At 36.7% G+C, this 19,647-nt stretch overlaps 1 protein-coding gene across 1 annotated transcript in view; it reads right to left on the reverse strand.

Annotated features, from left to right (window-relative positions):
* TRHDE (thyrotropin releasing hormone degrading enzyme) overlaps window positions 1–19,647 on the reverse strand; it is a 207,960-nt gene that overhangs the window by 104,763 nt on the left and 83,550 nt on the right. The window contains exons 5-6 of the mRNA XM_053977659.1: window positions 19,520–19,633; window positions 8,109–8,246 (exon numbers count right to left, since the gene is read on the reverse strand). Of these exons, the coding sequence (XP_053833634.1) occupies window positions 8,109–8,246; window positions 19,520–19,633 (252 nt within the window). The remainder of the gene's footprint in view (window positions 1–8,108; window positions 8,247–19,519; window positions 19,634–19,647) is intronic.

Here is a 19,647-nt window from a genome sequence, read left to right on the forward strand (position 1 = left end):
TGTTACACTACATGCAGTGCACTGGATTTACTGAATTCCCCCTTATGAACAACTGAACACTGGGTAACCACTTTCAAACACAGGTATTGCACTTCAGCTGCGTTTCCTTAAGCAAACATATTCACTGTATGCTCTCTTTTTTCCATTTTCCCACAAAGGGAGTTCAGCCATTCCTCAGCTCTCACTCAGAAGGTTATGCTGAAATGTATTTTACTTTCCTACCTTTATCATCTGAACAGTCTTTTATCTTATGTGGTCTTACTCTGACAATTATGGAACAAGAGTGTCCTATTCATGACATCAGTTACAACATGATCCTGTTGCAGGCTCCAGAGAGACCTTTGCTAAAGCACTTCTATCAAGCTGTAACAGCAGAGATAATTGCAAAGGCTTCTCTGGAATTCTTCAGCTGTCTGTATCAAAACTATCTCATCTCGGAGAAATGCATAAGTACCCACTGAAAAATTCTTTTCAGGGAATTAATTAGATTGTATCATGAGTCACCAACACTAAATTCCTCTTTCATTTTCAGAAACTGAGCACTGTAATACAACAGCGTAGCTATTTTCTGTATTCTCCAATGGCACCTCCAAATATTACAAGAAAAAAATGAAGCTTAATGCAAGTGAATTTGATAAGTGCAAATTCTTCCTTATTTGATTAGGGTAACAGAACATACTTGTTTAAATGAGTAAACATGTGCCTATAATTTCCTCCCTGTGACAGAAATGTACAATGTTTAAATTAATTCCTAGAGGCTTTGTCTCTGGATAACCCACATAAAAGCCAAGGGAAGAAGTATGGAAGGAGATAGGTATATGCAGATCATGCAGCATACTGGTACCAAATGTCACAGTATGAAACTATCCTGAGGGTCTTTGCGCCCAGGCAATCATTCAGTGATGCACTGAAGTACCTTAAGCACACAAGCAACACAAATAAATTCCACAGCCCTACACACATAAAGTTTAACATCTATGTACTTGGCTAATTGTGGCTCTCACTGTTTTCCCTGCACTTGGTAACAATTGTTAAAAATTAAGAGACTATATGTGTTAAAAGGAGCCCAAAGAAAACCATCCCTACTTCATTTTAATGATACAGATTAGGGAAAAAAAAAAAAAAAAAAAAAAAAAAAAACAACAACAGCAAAAAAAACATTCAATTAATCTTCTTTACTTTTTAAAGCAACAGAATTTCCAACTGATATTTGCTAATCAGGCAGTGCACACTCACAAATTAACATGCTGTTAATATTCAGCAATAAAACCAGGATATGTTTTAATTAAAAAAATAAACTTACATGTTTTTTAAAACTTTATTAACAGCATGGGTAAACCAGTATTTTTCAAATCAGCAAATAATACCTACAAACCTGTAATGTATTTACTAAATCCTCAAAGACGCATAAAGGCACCTTACGTTGTTTTTACAGAATGAAAGGCCATTTATCTGATGCCAAAACATCACTGAAAAAACAACATTATATTCAAGGAGAGCTTTCCACTTGGAAATCATAATAATTTTCTATTCTGACAAACACAGCTGTTGTAGGGCTGGATAATACCAAAATGGTCAGATAGCAAGACGACTTTGGCAAAATACTTGTCTTAGTCATAAATTCCATTGAAAATTTTAGGAACATGACACAAAGAAGAAAATTCAGGGGTATATGACCATAACTAATCGTACTCTTCAGCTGGATATTGTTGTATCATTTTCCTTGAATAATAAAATATTATCCATTGCCCAGATAAAATGTTATCATGACTCAACTTACAACAGGAGTTTTACTTCGTCTCACCACCAAAACCCCTCTTACATGTTCTGACACCAGTGACAAGAACAAAGGAACATTACACTTTTTTATTAACTGCCTTTATATGAAAATCTTCAAGAAAAATTAATATCCTTTTTTAGTTCACTAAACACCACATAAGAATCTCAATCCATTAGTCTAAGACTGATTTGCAGCTATCTATAACTAAACCTGTCATTCTAATTCCTCTTTTTTAATACCTCCTTTAAGCTTCCTAAGTTATCCAGTACTTAAACATACCTTTAAAAAGAACAGCAACAACAACAAAACAGTGTGCCAGAGGTTTTTCTAGGGAGTCACCTTTTGAATAGAAATGTTACAGGATCATACTCTGATCAAAATGTTGACCATATTCTTATGTCAAGTTTTTTGTTCCTTTTACTCCATTTCACTAACTCAAATTTATTTTCTATTTCTAATTCTTACAATTTCTTCCAAGTTACTTTAGCACTTGTAACTGTCGCTCTTCTGGTTATCGATCTAAACCAGAATGTGTATCAGCAGAATCAGCCCTTGCCTGTATGCCAGCATTTTTTTTTTGACTCCTTCAGCAAAAAAAAAAAATACCTGTAACTTTCTGCTTTGCCCTTTGTTGAAAATGATCACTACAAAACAGAAACAGAGAGGCAGAAAAGACAAGTGCATGACACGTGCAAGTACCTCCATGTATACCTGTTTTTATGAAGACTCTATTTTAAGCCATGAAAATATCAGAGGCACAGATGCACTACTTTGTTCCTTCTAATGGCTCCCTTTTGGGGAAGGAAGGATGGTAGGGCAAGGTGTCTAGACCCACTGGTGCCATTTCTGCTTCAATCATCTCCTCCAGCACTAGGGATGTGCCATTTGCCACTACTTTTCCATGGGAAACAGGCAGAAGGCTTGTACCACAACAGGTTGTGTCCTCCCGATAACTCTACCGTGATGGACAGGTATAGTCTAATGAACTCTTCTTTACAATAAAATGCTTTTATTAATATTTGTGCTCCATCTTTATTATTTTCAATCAAATCCATATGCAATTGTCCCTGGCATGTGGAACACATAAAAGTCCTGAAGTACTGTCCATGTGTAGCTGCTTATATACCACACACTGTAGTTTCCATGTTTCTTCTACAGAAAATAATAACTAGCATACACTAACCAGTGTAAAGAGTTAAAGACTATTTGCTCCTGCTTGAGTCAGGATGGTAGGAAGATGAGTTAAGAGAAGTATTTTAAGTATCTTGAAGCACCTGTCTAGCTTTAGGCATTGGCACCCACTGGCTGAACTGGGACAGCCTCCATACTTTAGGAGCCTTTTCACCTCCATCCTCTGAGGCACTCTTGGAGCTGCTCTAAACTTGAACCTGTTGGTATCACTGACTGCATTTCAATTACTTTCATACAGGAAGCAGTAACAACCTACAACCTTTTTATCGAAACAGAAAACATTATTTTCATTACAAGGTACCTCCTCTGTTACAATGCATTATGAACAAATGGCTCCTGAAAGCACCTTCTGCAATGTGGGCACTGACCTGTTGCACTCACAAGTCATGGAAGAAAAATCAGCATCACACAAATGTTCACCCTTTGGACTTAATGGCATCCACAGACAACAGCACAGCTAAAATAGGGAAAACAAAAATCTCTCCCTTTATGCCATGGCAAGTGAATGGATTCCAAAGCTATCTCTATTGTATTTAAGACTTTCAACTAGTCTGATACCAACTTATGTTATCAATTCAACTAAAAGAAAAATTAAAAATAAAACCTATTGTACAGTTTTAAAGGATTTATCTAGCATTTCTTTCATTGGTAATGAGCTACTCTCACTCTTTTGTCACTTCACAGATGCACATTATCACAATTTCATTGCACTCATGAACTGGCTTTCTTATAAACTACTATTCCTGAACAGAATATGGGGTGATGGTTTGGGGTTTTTGTTTTGGTTTGGTTTTATTTTGTTATTTCAGTGTGAATGTGCTTCCCAGTGCCTGAGGAACCTAAGTAAAAAGAATGAAGCTTTTAGAAAGGCTTCCCAGTGACTGCATTAGCCCTCCTGTTCTACATTCTTGCAGAACATGTTACATTGTAAATTTTCAAAGGGAATTACACTCAAAAGGGTGAGCGAGTCACTGCTTTCATTTTCTTAAATTCTCCTTTGCCAGAATGCAGGGAAGCTGTTTATTTTTTCTTTGTGTAAAGTTTTAGTTGAACAGATCTCCTAATGCAGAATGTTGCTTTTGAGGGGAAGCAGGAAGCATGGTTTCCCTTTATTACTATCAGAAATAAATCTTCCTTCCATCAGTTGACACTGAAAGAAGAAAAAAGAAATTTTAAAGATGTGGCATAGAGTTAAAAAGGAAAAGGAAGTTATACATACAAGGGTTTAGGAAATAATTAATTGTTTGCATTACAAAGTCAGGGTCAGTAACTATCTCACTGCTGAGGTTAATTTAGCTTACACAGAAGGAATAAAAAAAATATTCTTCCCTATTCCAGTCATCCTCTTCCTTGTTTTGATTTGTTTGTCACTTACCAAGGCATATTCTTTTGGGGGTATTTTTATAGCTACACTCCATCATAATGGTCTTGCCTGCACTGATTGCTGCCAGAATCTCCAACAAGCACACTTCAAAGCTTGCAGCAGGCTGACTGAACTGACTTCAGATATCTGGCTCTCTAGGTGTCCTTTCATCCCTTCTCTTATCTGGCTGTGGCTGCTCATCTACGGCTATGACTCCTTTAGTTCTGTCTGAGATGGCTCTCCCTCAGGTTGCTCTGGGTCTGGCTGTTGCCTTTGAGATGCAGCTGCCTTGTTTCTCCATTTTATTACAGTCAGTTGTTCCATGCTGATTGTTGCTCCTCATGTTATTCTTGCTGCACTCTCTCCTCCTCTGATGCTGCAGCTCTCCAGGGCTATGATTCCTGCTGTCAGTTATTTCGGGTGTGGAAAGGCTGTCACGCTTTTTGCTTTGATTTAACAATTCTCAGTTCTACTCTTGTGTTCAACAGGCTATATTTTCTACTGCACTTGGGATATAACCACTTTTCCCGTCATCGTGGGAGGACACTATCTCACTTCCAGCTGCACTAGGAAGACATATGCACTCTCTGATGCAACTTGAGAGCCTTGAATCATCTACTGGTACTGTTTATTAATGAACTATCACAACTTCTCATTTTTCTCTACTTATTTGTGGCCCTAGTGGAGGATTACATACTTCTATCTGAAGAATGACTAGCATGATGCTTTTCAAAGAGGCAAACTTTACCCTCAACCGTTTAAGTGGAAAAACGTTGTGTGCTGCTAGGCTATAATGTCTGTTTCACTCTGCTTGTGGGATTACCTGAATGCCATGAGGTTTATGTCATGGATTTCTTCATACATGCAATCACCAAGGATGAGAAAGTGGAAATGAAAAATATATTCAACTCTGAGGCAACCAAATAGCACATTTTCAATGGTCATTTCTGAAGTGTGTAGAAAAAGGCATGTCCTTAGAATGACAGCTGAGTGTCTAGCAGAGATGGGTACTTTAATGGTGTCTGATTTATACCATATTGATGACAGTAAAGACAATGAAATAACAAGGACATTCTATGACTGTCATTTCACTGAACAAAACTTGTGTCAGAGAAAGTTTCATCATTTCAATATCATGTAGAAAATTGTGAAGAGAGAATAGAGATCACATGGGCAATCCAAGCGCTCAGGGAGCACAAGATGGAAATTTTAAAAAAAAGTTAAAAGACAATGAAAAAAAAAATCAAACACGTAGAGGACAGATATTGCACATAGTGGTAAATTGTTTAAAAATATTTTATTTAAGACAGTAGAAAAGTCCTCACTGATGTTCGTGACCCAAAGTTTAAGATAAAAAGTTCAAGATAAAAAAATTTCTGACAGCTTAATGTTTTACAGCAATTTAAAATGTCACTCAACCAAAGACAACCAAAAAGTCATCCCAGAAACACCAGTAATAACTTCCTTCCAGCAAGGCTCATTGTAGCACCTGAAAATATTTGAGCCCACACCTGACCATATGAAAGCCTTCAGTGTAATTTTACAGTTTGGATTTTACCAACATACTATTCACCACAGTATTTATACTAGGAGACACTAGAGAGCTAGAGGAATAGGCTCTATTCTGGATATCTAATAAATAAACTTATTTCCATAGCTGATTTTCAGCGTAAGCAATGCATGCATGCATACAACATTTTCTAGGAATGAAACTATATGAGATATGTTAAATTCGCTCTAATTTATCCTCAGAAGGAACAGTGTCAGGTGTTTCAATGAAAGTACTGAAAAGAACAGCTACAAAGTAAGTCAGGAAGGTTTCTTTCTATTAAACAATAGGCTTGTATGCTGTTAATTAAACTTTTATGCTTCCTATTATATAATTAAGCTTGTATCTTGAACCAAAATGATAAACAGCTACAGAGAATAGCAGACAGACAAATTACCAGACAGGAAAAAAAAGACTTCATAGGTGAAAGAATGGTTATTTTAATCTCCCCACCTATGAAGGTGTGTAAGTAAATTCTGCCGTTGCCATTCCCTAAGGTAGTTTGCTTGATCTGGTAAATGGGCTCAAAATTTACTGGATCATGCCCTGATATGAACACATCCAATGTCACCTAAGACTCAGAAGGATTGGCCACCAGAGCAGCTAAGTGGAGAGATGCTGCTGTATCCACTGGGCATGGCCACTGTTACACTGAAAAAGGAACATTTACATAGATAGATAAAAGGCAAAGTTTGTACCGTAATCTCCACAAAAAAACAGACTGATCCTAGTAGCCTGCATAAAATAGCTATCAGTATACAGATGTGTCCTACTGTCCTATTTGTCATTTCAATGTAAATGAAAATTACTTGATGGTTGCAGTGTTCATAAAATTGTCATATACTACAGTTAACTATAAGTACTATTACTGTATAAATTAAAAAAAATAATTAGATTGAAATATGAAGATACTCATGTGAGATAAGCCTCTGAACCTACCAAAATCTAGATATCACCAGAAAGCATAAGACTGAAAGATTTAAACAAAGGTAATATTCAGTATGCTAAAAGCTGCTGGCTGTTATAGCTTAATTGACCTAGACCTAGACCATTTTCCAAGATAACTAAGCGATTTGAAAATGTTACTTGGGCTCTTGAGCAACTGCAGCATTTTAAAATCTTGTCCTAAGTATTTTGTGTTTTTATATTCCATCATAGGTACCTATTACATAGTCACGTATACACACACACACTCTCTCATTTGCACATCCTTACAGGCATATGATCCTTTCATGAAAGAGGACCAAGGTGAAGTTATTGCAGTCTAGGAATAGCTTATGACTACAAGAGAGGATAACACCTCTTTTTCATCCCAGAAAGAGCACTGGATAAACAAGAGGTTCAGTGACCAAGTCAGTTCTATGCTGTCTTGCTACAGTCTGATGTTAGGCAGAAGATGATGCAGAGGAAAAGATATTAGAAACAAAGGCCACACTCAAGAAACTCTTGTGACTGAATCATCAGTCAGAACTGAGACGTTCTGTACAGGAAGGCTGCAGGCAGCAGCCACTGTGTCACACAGCAAACACATTTGGCTGTGATACACAGTTTTATATGTCATAGACTGTAGCAGAGAGCAGGCAATGTGGTATGATGGGAAACACCAGCTTTCAGGCCATGTGCTAACAGCAAGCCCAGTCATGTTATGGAGGAGGGGAAACCCTCTCACTCCTGCACAGAAGCTGTTGAATCCAGAAACTGGCCGAAGACTTTTGAATCATTGAAATGCAATTTAAAATTGATTGAATTTAATATATATTCCTTCACCACACCAGAAGGCAGTTTTTCCACTCTCAGTGTTCAGCAATGACTTCAGAGTTTTCACTAGCTGACAGTAAACTCTCAGGCATAGAAAAAAACTTTACATTTAAATTCAGCCCTTGGTAAGTTTTCTAGAGAGTTTCAATAGGACAAAAACTACATATCCTTTTGCTTTTTAAAGCATCTAACACAATGCAGACCCTGTCACAAAATAAATAGCAATAAAAAGCCCTAAATCTTCTTAGTGAATTCTGACAGCCTCCCAAATTTATTTGTAACATTTACTAACACTCGATATGTTGAATGTAATTGGGTTTAATCAATGTAGAATATTCCAAATGCATTCCACACAAATTAGTTTCCCATACGTAGTTTAACCATGGTATTTCTTTTACAGATGGAACATGACCTTCTTATAGCTACTGACATATCTGTATCATATAGATAAGCTTAGTTAGTCTCACCTTTTTATAAGCAATCCAGTCAAACACCCTGTCGATGTCTGAGGCTTGCTGCACTTCCTGGGATACTGGATGTGAACTGGCCAACCCATCCAGCAACATCACTTCATGTAGGACATCTGTCAGAAATCTCTGCTTTTCCTGAAATACAGCATATGCAGTAGTATCACAGACAAATACGTATTTACAGAAATACAGAAATTATGTACAATTACCAGAGGCAGTTGGCTACTATTACAGTTAACTAAAATCAGACCTTCTGCTTTGAATGTAAACCACCGTGACCTCCTACAATTCTTAACAGGTTATTTGGAATAGACTCAGACTTGAGATCCTTTGCTGCAATGAAACTTGACTGAAATTAAAAAGAATTAAACGAATCAAAATGCATCCAATATGTGCAGACTGGAATTCTGGATTATGACTATTCATACACACTTAAAATGGGTGGGGAGAGAGGCAAACTGGCAAAATCTTCAACCACAAAAATAGATGTCCTCAGGCTCATTGCATATGCAGGTACAAAAATTTTTGACAAAGATGGGTAAATACAATTACTACTTTTTATTTAGTGAAGTTTAAGTTACTTGGCTCTTAGTGACAAGTTCACTTAGCAGATCAGTGTGGGACAAGACAATGAAGAGAGCTCACAGCAGTGTCACAGCAGATGCTTGCACTGTCTTTCTTAACTCTAGCATAGAAATCCTTCCTACTCAAGAGCTTGAGCCATCTACAGACTTTGTAACTTCCATCTGAAGAAAACCATTACCATCTCTCTTCACAAGTGGGAAAAGAGCTGGATGTAGTTAAATGACATAGTCAAAGTCACAGCTATATCAGAGGAAGGTACAAACCCAAACAACATCTAACACAACCATGTGTTTGAATACCTTCTATAAATATGGATAGCAGAGGTAATTCAAAACTGCTGTCTATTTACTCTGGCAGCAACACTAATGAAATGTTCATGTATACTCTATGCATGTGCTGCACTCATTTGTACAGTACAACTAGATGGGGGTTTTTCAGCTGAGATATGACATGCCCTTAAAACTCCTCAGATTGCATTCATGTAGATGTCTTTTATCCAAAACATTTTGTCAGGAAAGAAGAGCTTTATTTACTTACTGTTTCAAGTCACAAATAAAAGCAAAGAGTGAATTAAAAATTACATAAGGATTAAATAAGTTTTTTCTTCTGAAATGACATCTCTCAAACTTTATCTAAATTATAACAATTCCTGAATCAATGTCAACCTACTGCCATGGTATAAAGAAACTCTGGGGAATGCTACATTTTTTTCAAAAGCCACCTTGATGTTGTTAGGTAAAATACACAATTACATAATAAATTCTGTGCTTAATTTCTTGGGTGGCAAGGTTTAGGTACCAATGTGTTACTTTAAAGTATTTTTATAAGACAGCTGAAAAGCTCTTACAATGCTGATCTCCCTAGAAATAAACCTTTATGTTAAAACTCATTAGAGCATAAGAAATGTACCTTGAGCTGACTGCATATCCAGGCAATTAAAAACACAGGGTGCAGGAAAGCCAATTACCTACACACTCTTAGTGTTCTCATCTGGCTGCATGAAGTAAGGTTTGTAAAACAAAAAGTAATGTCTTTTTCATATCATTATTAATTTTCTCATGCATAAGCAGTTAGCAACTGTCCTTTTTTAATGGGAAAAAAGGTGTAGAGAGAGAAACAATTATAATGACAGTCCTACTCAGGGGAAAACTGCTGAGGTGTAAAAATTGTAGCTATTTTGGTTACACTTCAGTCACATTTTTTATCAGTCAGTAACAGCCCCAGTTTCATCAAATGTATGATATGTAACACGTACAGGTGTGAACACACAGACCTGTCTCCAAATTCAGGTTTGGATCCCAAAGGACAAACAGTTGTGTGAGTGGATTGTTATTGTTTGGAATTAACTCATTAAAAGGACCTTGGATAATCAAAAATCAATACCTTAAATACAGAACCAGAATCAAGAAGATCAGCACATGGAAAACATAAAGTGAAGCTGCAAGAAGAAAACTAAGATACATATAAAAGGAACAGGCTACATTTTGTTTTTCTGTTTGTTTCTTTGGTTATGTCCTGAATGACTGAAAAGAACTTCAGTTTCATGATGATTTATCCAAGTTACCATAGTTGAAAAGTCTTCCTTTACCATAGCTGAAATTTAGGACAGACTGTCACACTGCAATACAAAAGGAATAGTTAGTATGCTTCCAAAAATGCAAACATACAGTTTAGTCAGAATTAAGAAGGCTTTTGACCTATAAAGCTAAATTTCTTGAAATAAAAGGATTTCCATAACATTCCCAGCCTTTCACTTTAGTATAAAGCCCCTGAGAGCAGACTGGAGCAGCAGACTCAAATATAACCCAAGGGAGGCACAGCTAGACTGCTGGTTGACAAGGGGCCTACACGCTGAAGAGGCAACAAGAAGCAGAAGTGCAGAAAGAAACTAAAACTGCCTTAATTATATTGACGGAACACTACCTCAGCTCTTGAAGTCCTAATATCACATTAAGGGGAAAAGGTCAATACGTGTGACCAAACTGCTTACACTGATGGAAGAAGGGCTTTCTATTCCCTAGTTATTTTGCCCTGTGCATACAGTGGAACTGATCTGTTTTAACTGACACTACAAGAGTAAAGAAACACTCATGACAGAAATTGTAAAGGAAATCAATCGTGGAATGTGTTTAATGAGACCAGCAAGCTGGCAATATGATAGGTGTCAGGTTTGCAGCTACACATTGAAACAATGACAAAATGCTGTTAAAGATGACCCTTTCCTGAGGGAGTTCAGCTGCAAGAAAAAAGGCAAAGACTGTGATCCACCTGTGAGGAAAAGAGGGCTTCAAGTGAATCTTGCAGCCTTGCTTGGAGAGTGTCAGCAGCCACATGCAAGTGCAACGCTAACACAGGGCCAGGGCTCTGAGCAGGAAGGGTATCCCAGCAGCAGAAGGTGAGTCTGAAATAAGGATAGAGCTGCTTCTACACAAATTTGTGCCTCACTTTAAAGACAAAGAGGAAGCTCCTCTACTCCCTGTCTTCCTACTGCGCACTTGGAATCCCAACTCTCCATCTCTTTTCCACAGAGCTTTCCTTGAGCTGTGTATAGTCAAAGTCTGAGACACCAGACCTGTGTTAAAAATAAAACACATGACAGCTATATCTGGTTGCTCTCATTCTTTAGAATGCTTCCAGGTGTAGGGACTGAAGCGCTGTTATCAGATGAACACATCTTTAAAATATCTACATTTTCGGATTATTCCCAAACATCTGTGGTCTCTAGATTCAAGTATTTGTCTCTTCATAGGAATTATTTATCTCAATTTTCACCAGTAAGACCTTCTCTGCTTTGCACAAGATTTTCCTGAAAGACTTGTCCTTTTTCTGTGCTGTCTCCTTCTTAGCCAACATTCAAATTCACCTCGTCCTTGGGATAAAGAGAGACAGTGGCCACTCTTAATGTATAAATCTCCTGTACCTTCAAGAAGCATTTACCTTCAAGAAAAATATATTTTGTATAACAGAATAACAATAATGTAATGGAAAGAGGTTGCTGCTGGTGATTTTAAAATATCATATGGAGGTATAATGTAAGAGTAAAAACATGACAATAACATATGTGACTTAGACAGTCACATAAAAATAATTTCTAAAAATTAATATGAAATGCCAGGGAAAAGAACTAAAATGAAAGAAAAAAAAAGGAATTAAAGAAGCACCACACTGAAAGCCCAAACTGATAATTAGTACGCAAAAGAGATCAAAGGCCTCAATATTAAAGGCATTGCCTTTGTTCTGGGACAGCCATTTGAACACTTCATGGACTGCGAAATCTACATGAATAAAGCTTAACATTGGTGTGCAAATCTGAAAATTACTTTCCTGACAAATTTTCTGAAAATATCATCTCCACAAGAGCTTTAGTAGCCATCAAGAATACAAAGAAGATAAGTGATCTTTCATGCCTAAGAGAACAAGCATTTGCAAGACACAATATTTGGGTCTACAGGGAAAGTGCACCCTCGGGAAAAAGAAATAGGAGCAAATTTTTAAAGCAACCAAAGAAAACCAGCATATACACTACCAGCAGTTGAGTTCTAACAAAATATATTACAGGATAAAGCTTAAAAGACCAGAGGAATATAATCTATGAGGAAATCTATGGTTTGGTAAAATATATTAAAGCCACATAAGATCCACTGAGAACCAAAATGAAGATCATTCTGTCTACATGCTTACAAATCCTAAGCTGTCATAGCACAGGAAGTCTCCTGAGTACTTGAAAATGACAGCAATGTTTCTTTCTCGCTTTTCCAATAGTAATCTTTTGTAAATACCTTGAGCAATTTAAAAACTGCTTTTTTTCTTTTTTTTTTTTTAGATTATATCTCTGATGTGTGCTTCAGTTATGTGTATAATTTGCTGAAGGAGGCCTGCAACACATTCTACATTGATCACCTGTGAACATGTCACAGTTCCATATCTACCTTCATAACCCTCTTTTCTGCATTTTCTGTCAAAGACCTTGCAAAATTTTTGAGAAATTTTCACACTGACTGACAACAAGGCCGATTTCATTCTCCGAGATCATGTTTTGCCACCATATATGTAGTTGCCTGCACTGAAATAGAGTCATTAAGCAAACAGATGAACAGAGAGTTTTCCTCATGCATTTGTCTTCAGAGCATTTTAAAATATTAGCCAACAGAGTATGAAGCTTATCGTCTAATTCAAACACCACAGAGGAAATCTGTAAAGGAAAATCACTCAATTCAAGAAACAGTAAATAATACTTAAATGAAAAGTGGTTTTATTATGTGGTTGGCATACTAAGTCAACTTCCAGCAACCATGGTCAGAGGTTACCATTCATGAAAATACTTTTCAGGCCTAAACTATGCTTCAGCCTGAAAGTGATGAGATTCAGCAAGCTATGTCCTGAAGGTAGCAAAGATGTTTTGCAGACACACCAAAAATTACTTACCAGTTTGTGCTCCAAGTAACTTCACACTGCCACAACTTTAAAATAAAGTGGTAGCACATTCAAGACTGCTGAAAATTTGAGAAGCAGTCTTTCCGTTAAGAATGCCCTCAAAAATACTCTTTAAAAATAATACATTTAAAAATAAACTTTCCAACTGAGTTTCCCATATCAACCATACTTCCTGATGAAATGCATATTCTTGTTTCAGCAGGGCAACCCTGTAATGAGTCCTTATTTTGAGGCAAAAGTTGCTGCAAAGTTTCTATCTCATCTTTACTGAAGATGAAGTGTCTACTGATTCAAAATTATATGAGTGAAGTCTTTTTCTGAAACTAAAGCTTCATCTAAACCCTGAACCCAGAAGGTTTGAAGTCACATTACTCCAAAGCTCTCATCATAATGTCATTTAAACCTGCTGTCTCAAGATGAGCAGAAAATGACACAAAACTAGGAGAGAGACTGACATTCTCCAAACCCGCACTTAAATCTCTTGAATAAATGTTTCATCTCAATGCTGATCTTCACTTATGTCTGATCTCTAACTGTTAAGAGTTAACTACTTAAAGAATTCCTTATATTAATCTACTTTGCCAGAGCATTAAAAAAAATGCAAACCTGTCTTTAGGAAGAAAACATGGAAATGGAAATTCTTTTCTTAGTTATAAGCAAAATTTAGTATAACAATTTCTTACCTGGTATACTTAAAAAGGGCTAGTAATTAGAAAACAGAAGATTTTGCACCTTACCTTCACAATCTCTTTTTTCCTACCAAAGTCAATTATACACGAGATTCTAGTTAATTTTACACTGAAAGCTTCCTCCATAGTCAAGTTAAAACAAAAATCTTACAAGGATTGACTTCACTGAGCAGTTACTGGAGGAAAAACACTCCATGTGGTATTAATTAAAGGCTTACTTTACACCATCATGGGGAGTGTTTAACCAAAAAAAGAAAAGATGAAAGTAGTTTTAAAAAACGAGAGGCTGAATCTCTCTCCCTCAATGCTGAGCCAGCATGATATTTATGCTGGGTTAGAAGGATCAAGCAGGCTATAGCTCAGGTCTGAAATGCCAAAATAATAATGAAATAAATCAAAAAGGTCCATATCTTAAGTCAACTTCAAAACTTATAATGACTTTCTGGGTTTTCTATGAATCAAACAATGCCTTAGAAATCTTTACTGATGGAGGCAAATACATTAGGAGGCATGTGAGACAAAGGACATTAAAGATATGTGTGTGTCTAGTAGCTGAATTCACTCCTTATTCCAACCAAGTTAATGAGAAAGATGGGCAACTAAGATCATTACCTATTTCTTACTTATTATGATATAGACATGTTGATACGCAATCTCATTATTATTTTCAACTGCCTGTAGTAATAGCAGGATTGTCCAGACTGTGGAACCTAATAGTGTAAAGGAAGCACAGCTCACTTAAGGAGTTCTGTACCTTCTATACACGTACAAAGTTTTTAATTTAATAAGAAAAATTAATTTAAGATTTCACTTTTAAGAAAAATTCTGGCAGATATTACCATCCTTAATTATAAAAGTAGTAAGCAAATAAAGTAGGAAATCCTATCCCAAGGCATTAATGTATCAAGAATACATAGGATTCAAAGCTATTGCAGATGTGCTACACCTTGACTCAGCCAGTAAAGTTGTCAGCAAAGCTAACTTTTATACAATAAAGAAAAGAGAGTAGGCAGCTGGGCTTTGTGAAATGCTTTCTCAGCACCAAGCCAGGTACTGACTGCTGAAGTATTTGATGCTCATTTGATGGATGTAAGGGCAAATTACATGCCAGTAATTCCTGCTGTCATTGTCCTCAAAATCTACCCCAATGCCACAGACATTCAAGGACAAACACGATGGTTCCTTCTACCAGAAAATAAGGAGAGAAAAGATCAGTCAATAAATTCCTGGATCTGCAAGCCTCAGCTGAATTCCTTCCTTTACAAAGCCACATGAAAAGGACTTCAGGATACGAGAGAAACAAGCCAAGAGGAAGACAGAATATACAGCTGCAAACAGGCTTCTGAAAGGAAGAAGGTGAGCATGGTAGATGAGAAAAGACAGAGCTCTGAAGTGGAAATTACCAGCATGGAGTTTTTCGCTGTAATTTTCTCTGATTCTAAAACTAGTAAAGGCCCCTTCCATAGACGTGAGATTACCTTGTATTGGTCACAAGATCTTACAGCTCAAAAACTCATATCCACCTGCGGTTGCTTTTTGATGGCATGGAGAGACAACCATATGGAAAGCCTCTAATAGAGAAATCTCACCTTTTTCTAAGTCATGAAATAGAAACAGCCAGGGAATTCACATGGAGATGACTATTCTGAGCACACATGATCAAGCAAAATTCTCTGATCTCAGAGGAACACTTTGCAAAGACAGCTTTCTTTTTAAAATCATCCTGACATCACAGAAACAGCTGTTCAAACTTCCCAGACCTTTAAGAATGAGATCTAGCAGTAAGAATTTGAGGTACTTCAGAATAAGAATTCGAAAAAACTCTTAATTTGGGGGACAGGCAAGGCAAGAGCCTAAAATGGGAAGAATGGTGAATTCCTTCCCATGGCAAATGTCTAATCACTGTATAGCAGAGAGAGCTTTCCTGCAAAATTAAACATAGCTTCACCTTCACAAGGTAAAAAGTAACATGCAGGGACTTCTTTTTCTAGCTAAAGGAAGGAAATTAGAAATTCTAGTTTTAATCTGAAGCAATTTAGCTTTGAAAAATGATATTAAGACAGTGGGATAACCATTAAGGACCTCAGCACAGAAAGCTCATCTTCCTGTTTTAAAACCATCAAAATTTCATTCCCTTCCTTGGGAAAGTTCTGATGTATTTTACATTATGGATAACGGACACCTTCATCAGAATGCCTCTTCATTCTCTTGTTCACCCGAAACTTTAATCACAGAATAATCTGAGTTGGAAGGGACATGGATCATTGAGTCCAACTCTTGGCTCTGAACAGGACCATCACTAAGAGTCACACTGTGTGTCCAAGAGCACTGTCCAAACACTTCTTCAGCTCAGACAGGCTTGGTGCTGTGACCACTTCCCTGGGGAGCCTGTTCCAGTGCCCAACCACCCTCTGGGTGAAGAACCTTTTCCTAATACCTAGTCTTGACCTCCCCTGACACAACTTCAGGCCATTCCCTCAGGTCACTGGGCATCACAGGTCAGTGCCTGTCCCTCCTCTTCCCCTCATGAGGAAGTTGTAGATTGCCATGAGGTCCCCCCTCAGTCTGCTCTCCCCAGGCTGAACAGACCAAGTGACCTCAGGTAGAGGATCCAGGACATAAGGATAGCAAGGCTTTAATAAGGACTGGATTTCCTTTCTCATTAAGATTATGCAAGCATGATGAAGTATGGCAGTAAACACCTTCTGGACAACACAAGAAATCCCAGACATGTTGGAATGCTCAATAAAGTGTTGCAGCTCCATGGTAGTTGGAATTGTTATCCATTCATCTTTCCTGCTGTAAAAGAGTCTATGAGACAATTAAAGAAAAACTGATAAAATGAAAAATGGGAGGGGGAAGAAATATTTAAGAAAGCAAAAGAATCTACAGAAGAAGGAAAAGCCAAGAAATCGGTTTCAGACAAAAATCTTGGATCCCTGCTTTGTGCAGAATTTGGTGCTTTTGGTTTAAGTAATATTGGTGTGAACATGCCTAACAGACAGCTCTTCTCAAGAGTCTCAGGTTCAGCCATACCAAGGCTGTGAATGCCAGATAAGATGGACACGAGAAATGCTCAGCTTTGCTAAAAGAGAAGCATCTTCAGAGAGTGATATCAAAACTTCAGTGGTTTGTAAGCCTTAATGGTGAAAGCTTACATACCTGTAGCCTATAAATATCCAACAACTTAGAGAGGAAACTGTGGATAAATCCCATTTTTTCAGATGCATCCATTGCCCAAGTTGCATATCCAGACAAAGGTCCTTTTTCTGGAATGGACTACCAGTCCTCTGCTTCTACATTCATCCAAAACAGAATGTGACAAAAAGTCTTTAGTAAGCTAAAAATTTTGACATTTTAATCCATGGGCATCTTGAGCAAACCTTCAAGATTAACATTTCATAACTACAAGGGAAAGAAGTAGCTATCTAACTTTCCCAATTCTTTAGAAATAAAGAGGATTTTAGTTTATCACTATTTCCTAACACAAAGAACTGTGGTAACATACACCATACATTTTTTTTTATTTATAATTCACAGGTATGAATTACTACTGACAAAACACCAACCAGAATGCTGGAATATTGCACTGTTTGGCCATCATGACAGAAAATAAGGTTTGTGGTTCTTGTTTTTGCAACATGTACTTCATCCTTCTCTTCTGAAAAACAGTAAGTTGCTTGGAACAGTTTCTCTTTTTATACATGATCACCTCAATTTTTTCAAGTTTACAAATGTCAGTCAGTATGTTTAAATAGCAAATGCACTTTAAAACAATAACAAAATTTTCAGCAAGCCAAATTTCAGTAACTTTTACTTCCTCTTCCTACAATCTATGCAATCAACATGCTGAAACATGACAGTATTGATTCCTACTCTAGTAGTCTGCAAAAATATGAAGCATGTTTAACTCATTATGTGTTTCCTCTCATTCCATATCATTTAAATATGTCAATATGATCATTTTTATATCAAAGGCCAAAGATATCCAAACCTTTATGAACAGTTTATGCCTCTCTTTTTTTTTATAATTTAAGGAAAAACTTGATAGATTAATACTTTTTCAGGCACAGCAGTATTACTGTAGTTAATTCTAATTTATTCAGCACATTTCTGATTTCCCAGTTTAACTGCCATCCCTTGTTCAATCCACTCTTCTTGCTTGTATTCTGCTAAGATGCCAAGATTTCACATGATGGGCATGTTATTTGCATAACAGTGAACATTATATTCATTCCACAGAAATTTCAAGCAAATATACTGTATTCCAAATGACTTCTTAAGCATAGTTATTCTGAATTTGTTAGACTGATTATGTGAAAAACAAATGACTGATGAATTGAAGATAAAATTCAGTGTATAAATGTTGTCATCTGTGACACTTCACTATGCTAAAACCACAGAGGCCTGCCAGATTTCATTGCATTCATAATTAGAATCATTACATTGTAATTCAGGTTTCGTTCTTTATAAAGATGAATGGAATGAGTTTTAATATAGCCAAACCCAGGGAAACCCAACAAGCCTACCTATGCAAGACAGTTGTCTGTTCAAATAAAGGTTTGTTTTCCATTTCATAATGCAATTATATACCAAAATTGATGCCTGAAAGAAAAAATTAAAATACTACAAAGAATTCAAATTTCACAAGAAGCATAACAACCATTTTTTTTAGATTAGCTTTAACTCATAATTATAGCATCTTCATTTTATGGCACCAAAAGTTAATGGGGTAAGGATACTCAAGAAAGCACATAGAACTGGAAAAAAAATTCAGAAGTTAGTTTTTAAGAGTTTAAGCAAAACATCCAAGCCTCAACAAATCTCTGTCAGACAATCATGATCTATAATAAATATTTTGCCGCATAATTAAATATATAAGAGCACAAAAGGTTAGTAAACATAAGCATGCCTCCAAAGAACAGTAAAATCTCTATAGGAACCTTCAAGATGGTCTCATATATGATTTCCTTGTACTGAGGTCTCATCGCTCTTATCTGGCTTATAAATATAATATAGCTAGACTACAGCAATTCATATAAATTGGGATCTGTCTAGGTACAATATGATATAACAGAAGGACTCCAAAATAATGTCCCAGCATGTAATTCCCAGTTCCCTCAGAGAGCTCCAGTATCTGCACACTGGTTGAAAAAGCATGTCCCACTGTGTATGGCTAGAAACCATACCAAAACATAAATTCTCAAATTATGTAACCTGTTAATTTAGCATTTACTCTGGATATCCTAATAATAATACAAGATAAAAAGAGTATATTTAGGGAGAGAAGAACAGAATACTGTAAGAAAAAATATGCTCAGTTTCATAGAATGTTTTAGCCAAACACTGCTTTCCAATTTATTCTGTGGATGAAATTCAATGTTCTCAATGTTTTAAAAAATAGTCCATGTTAAATCATAACTGCTTTAATCCAAAATATTTCTAAGCAGAGACAGTAGCTATTTTATTACCGGGTTACGATAGACATGACAGTATTTCTTTTGCAATAAATTGCAGATTACGCTTTTGCAATGCTGTCAAATTATTTCACACTTAGCGATTTTGCTTCATTCAGCATCTGATACTTGCATGCATCATTTGGTATTTTTCAGCAGTCCTTGTTTATAACAGAAGCAGGAGTCTAACAGCAGAGCAACTTTTCTGTGCAGTCTCCACATTAACGAAATAGAACTGACTTACCATGTTCCATCCTGGGTAGAGGTAGTCTGTCCCAACAAACTCAAAATAGTGAGCAAAACCTTCTTTCAACCACACATCCTCCCACCAAACTGGAGTCACAAGGTCACCAAACCACTGGAAAAACAAAA

The sequence above is a fragment of the Vidua macroura genome, chromosome 5 (assembly GCF_024509145.1).
Source record: "Vidua macroura isolate BioBank_ID:100142 chromosome 5, ASM2450914v1, whole genome shotgun sequence".
Taxonomy (NCBI): domain Eukaryota; kingdom Metazoa; phylum Chordata; class Aves; order Passeriformes; family Viduidae; genus Vidua; species Vidua macroura.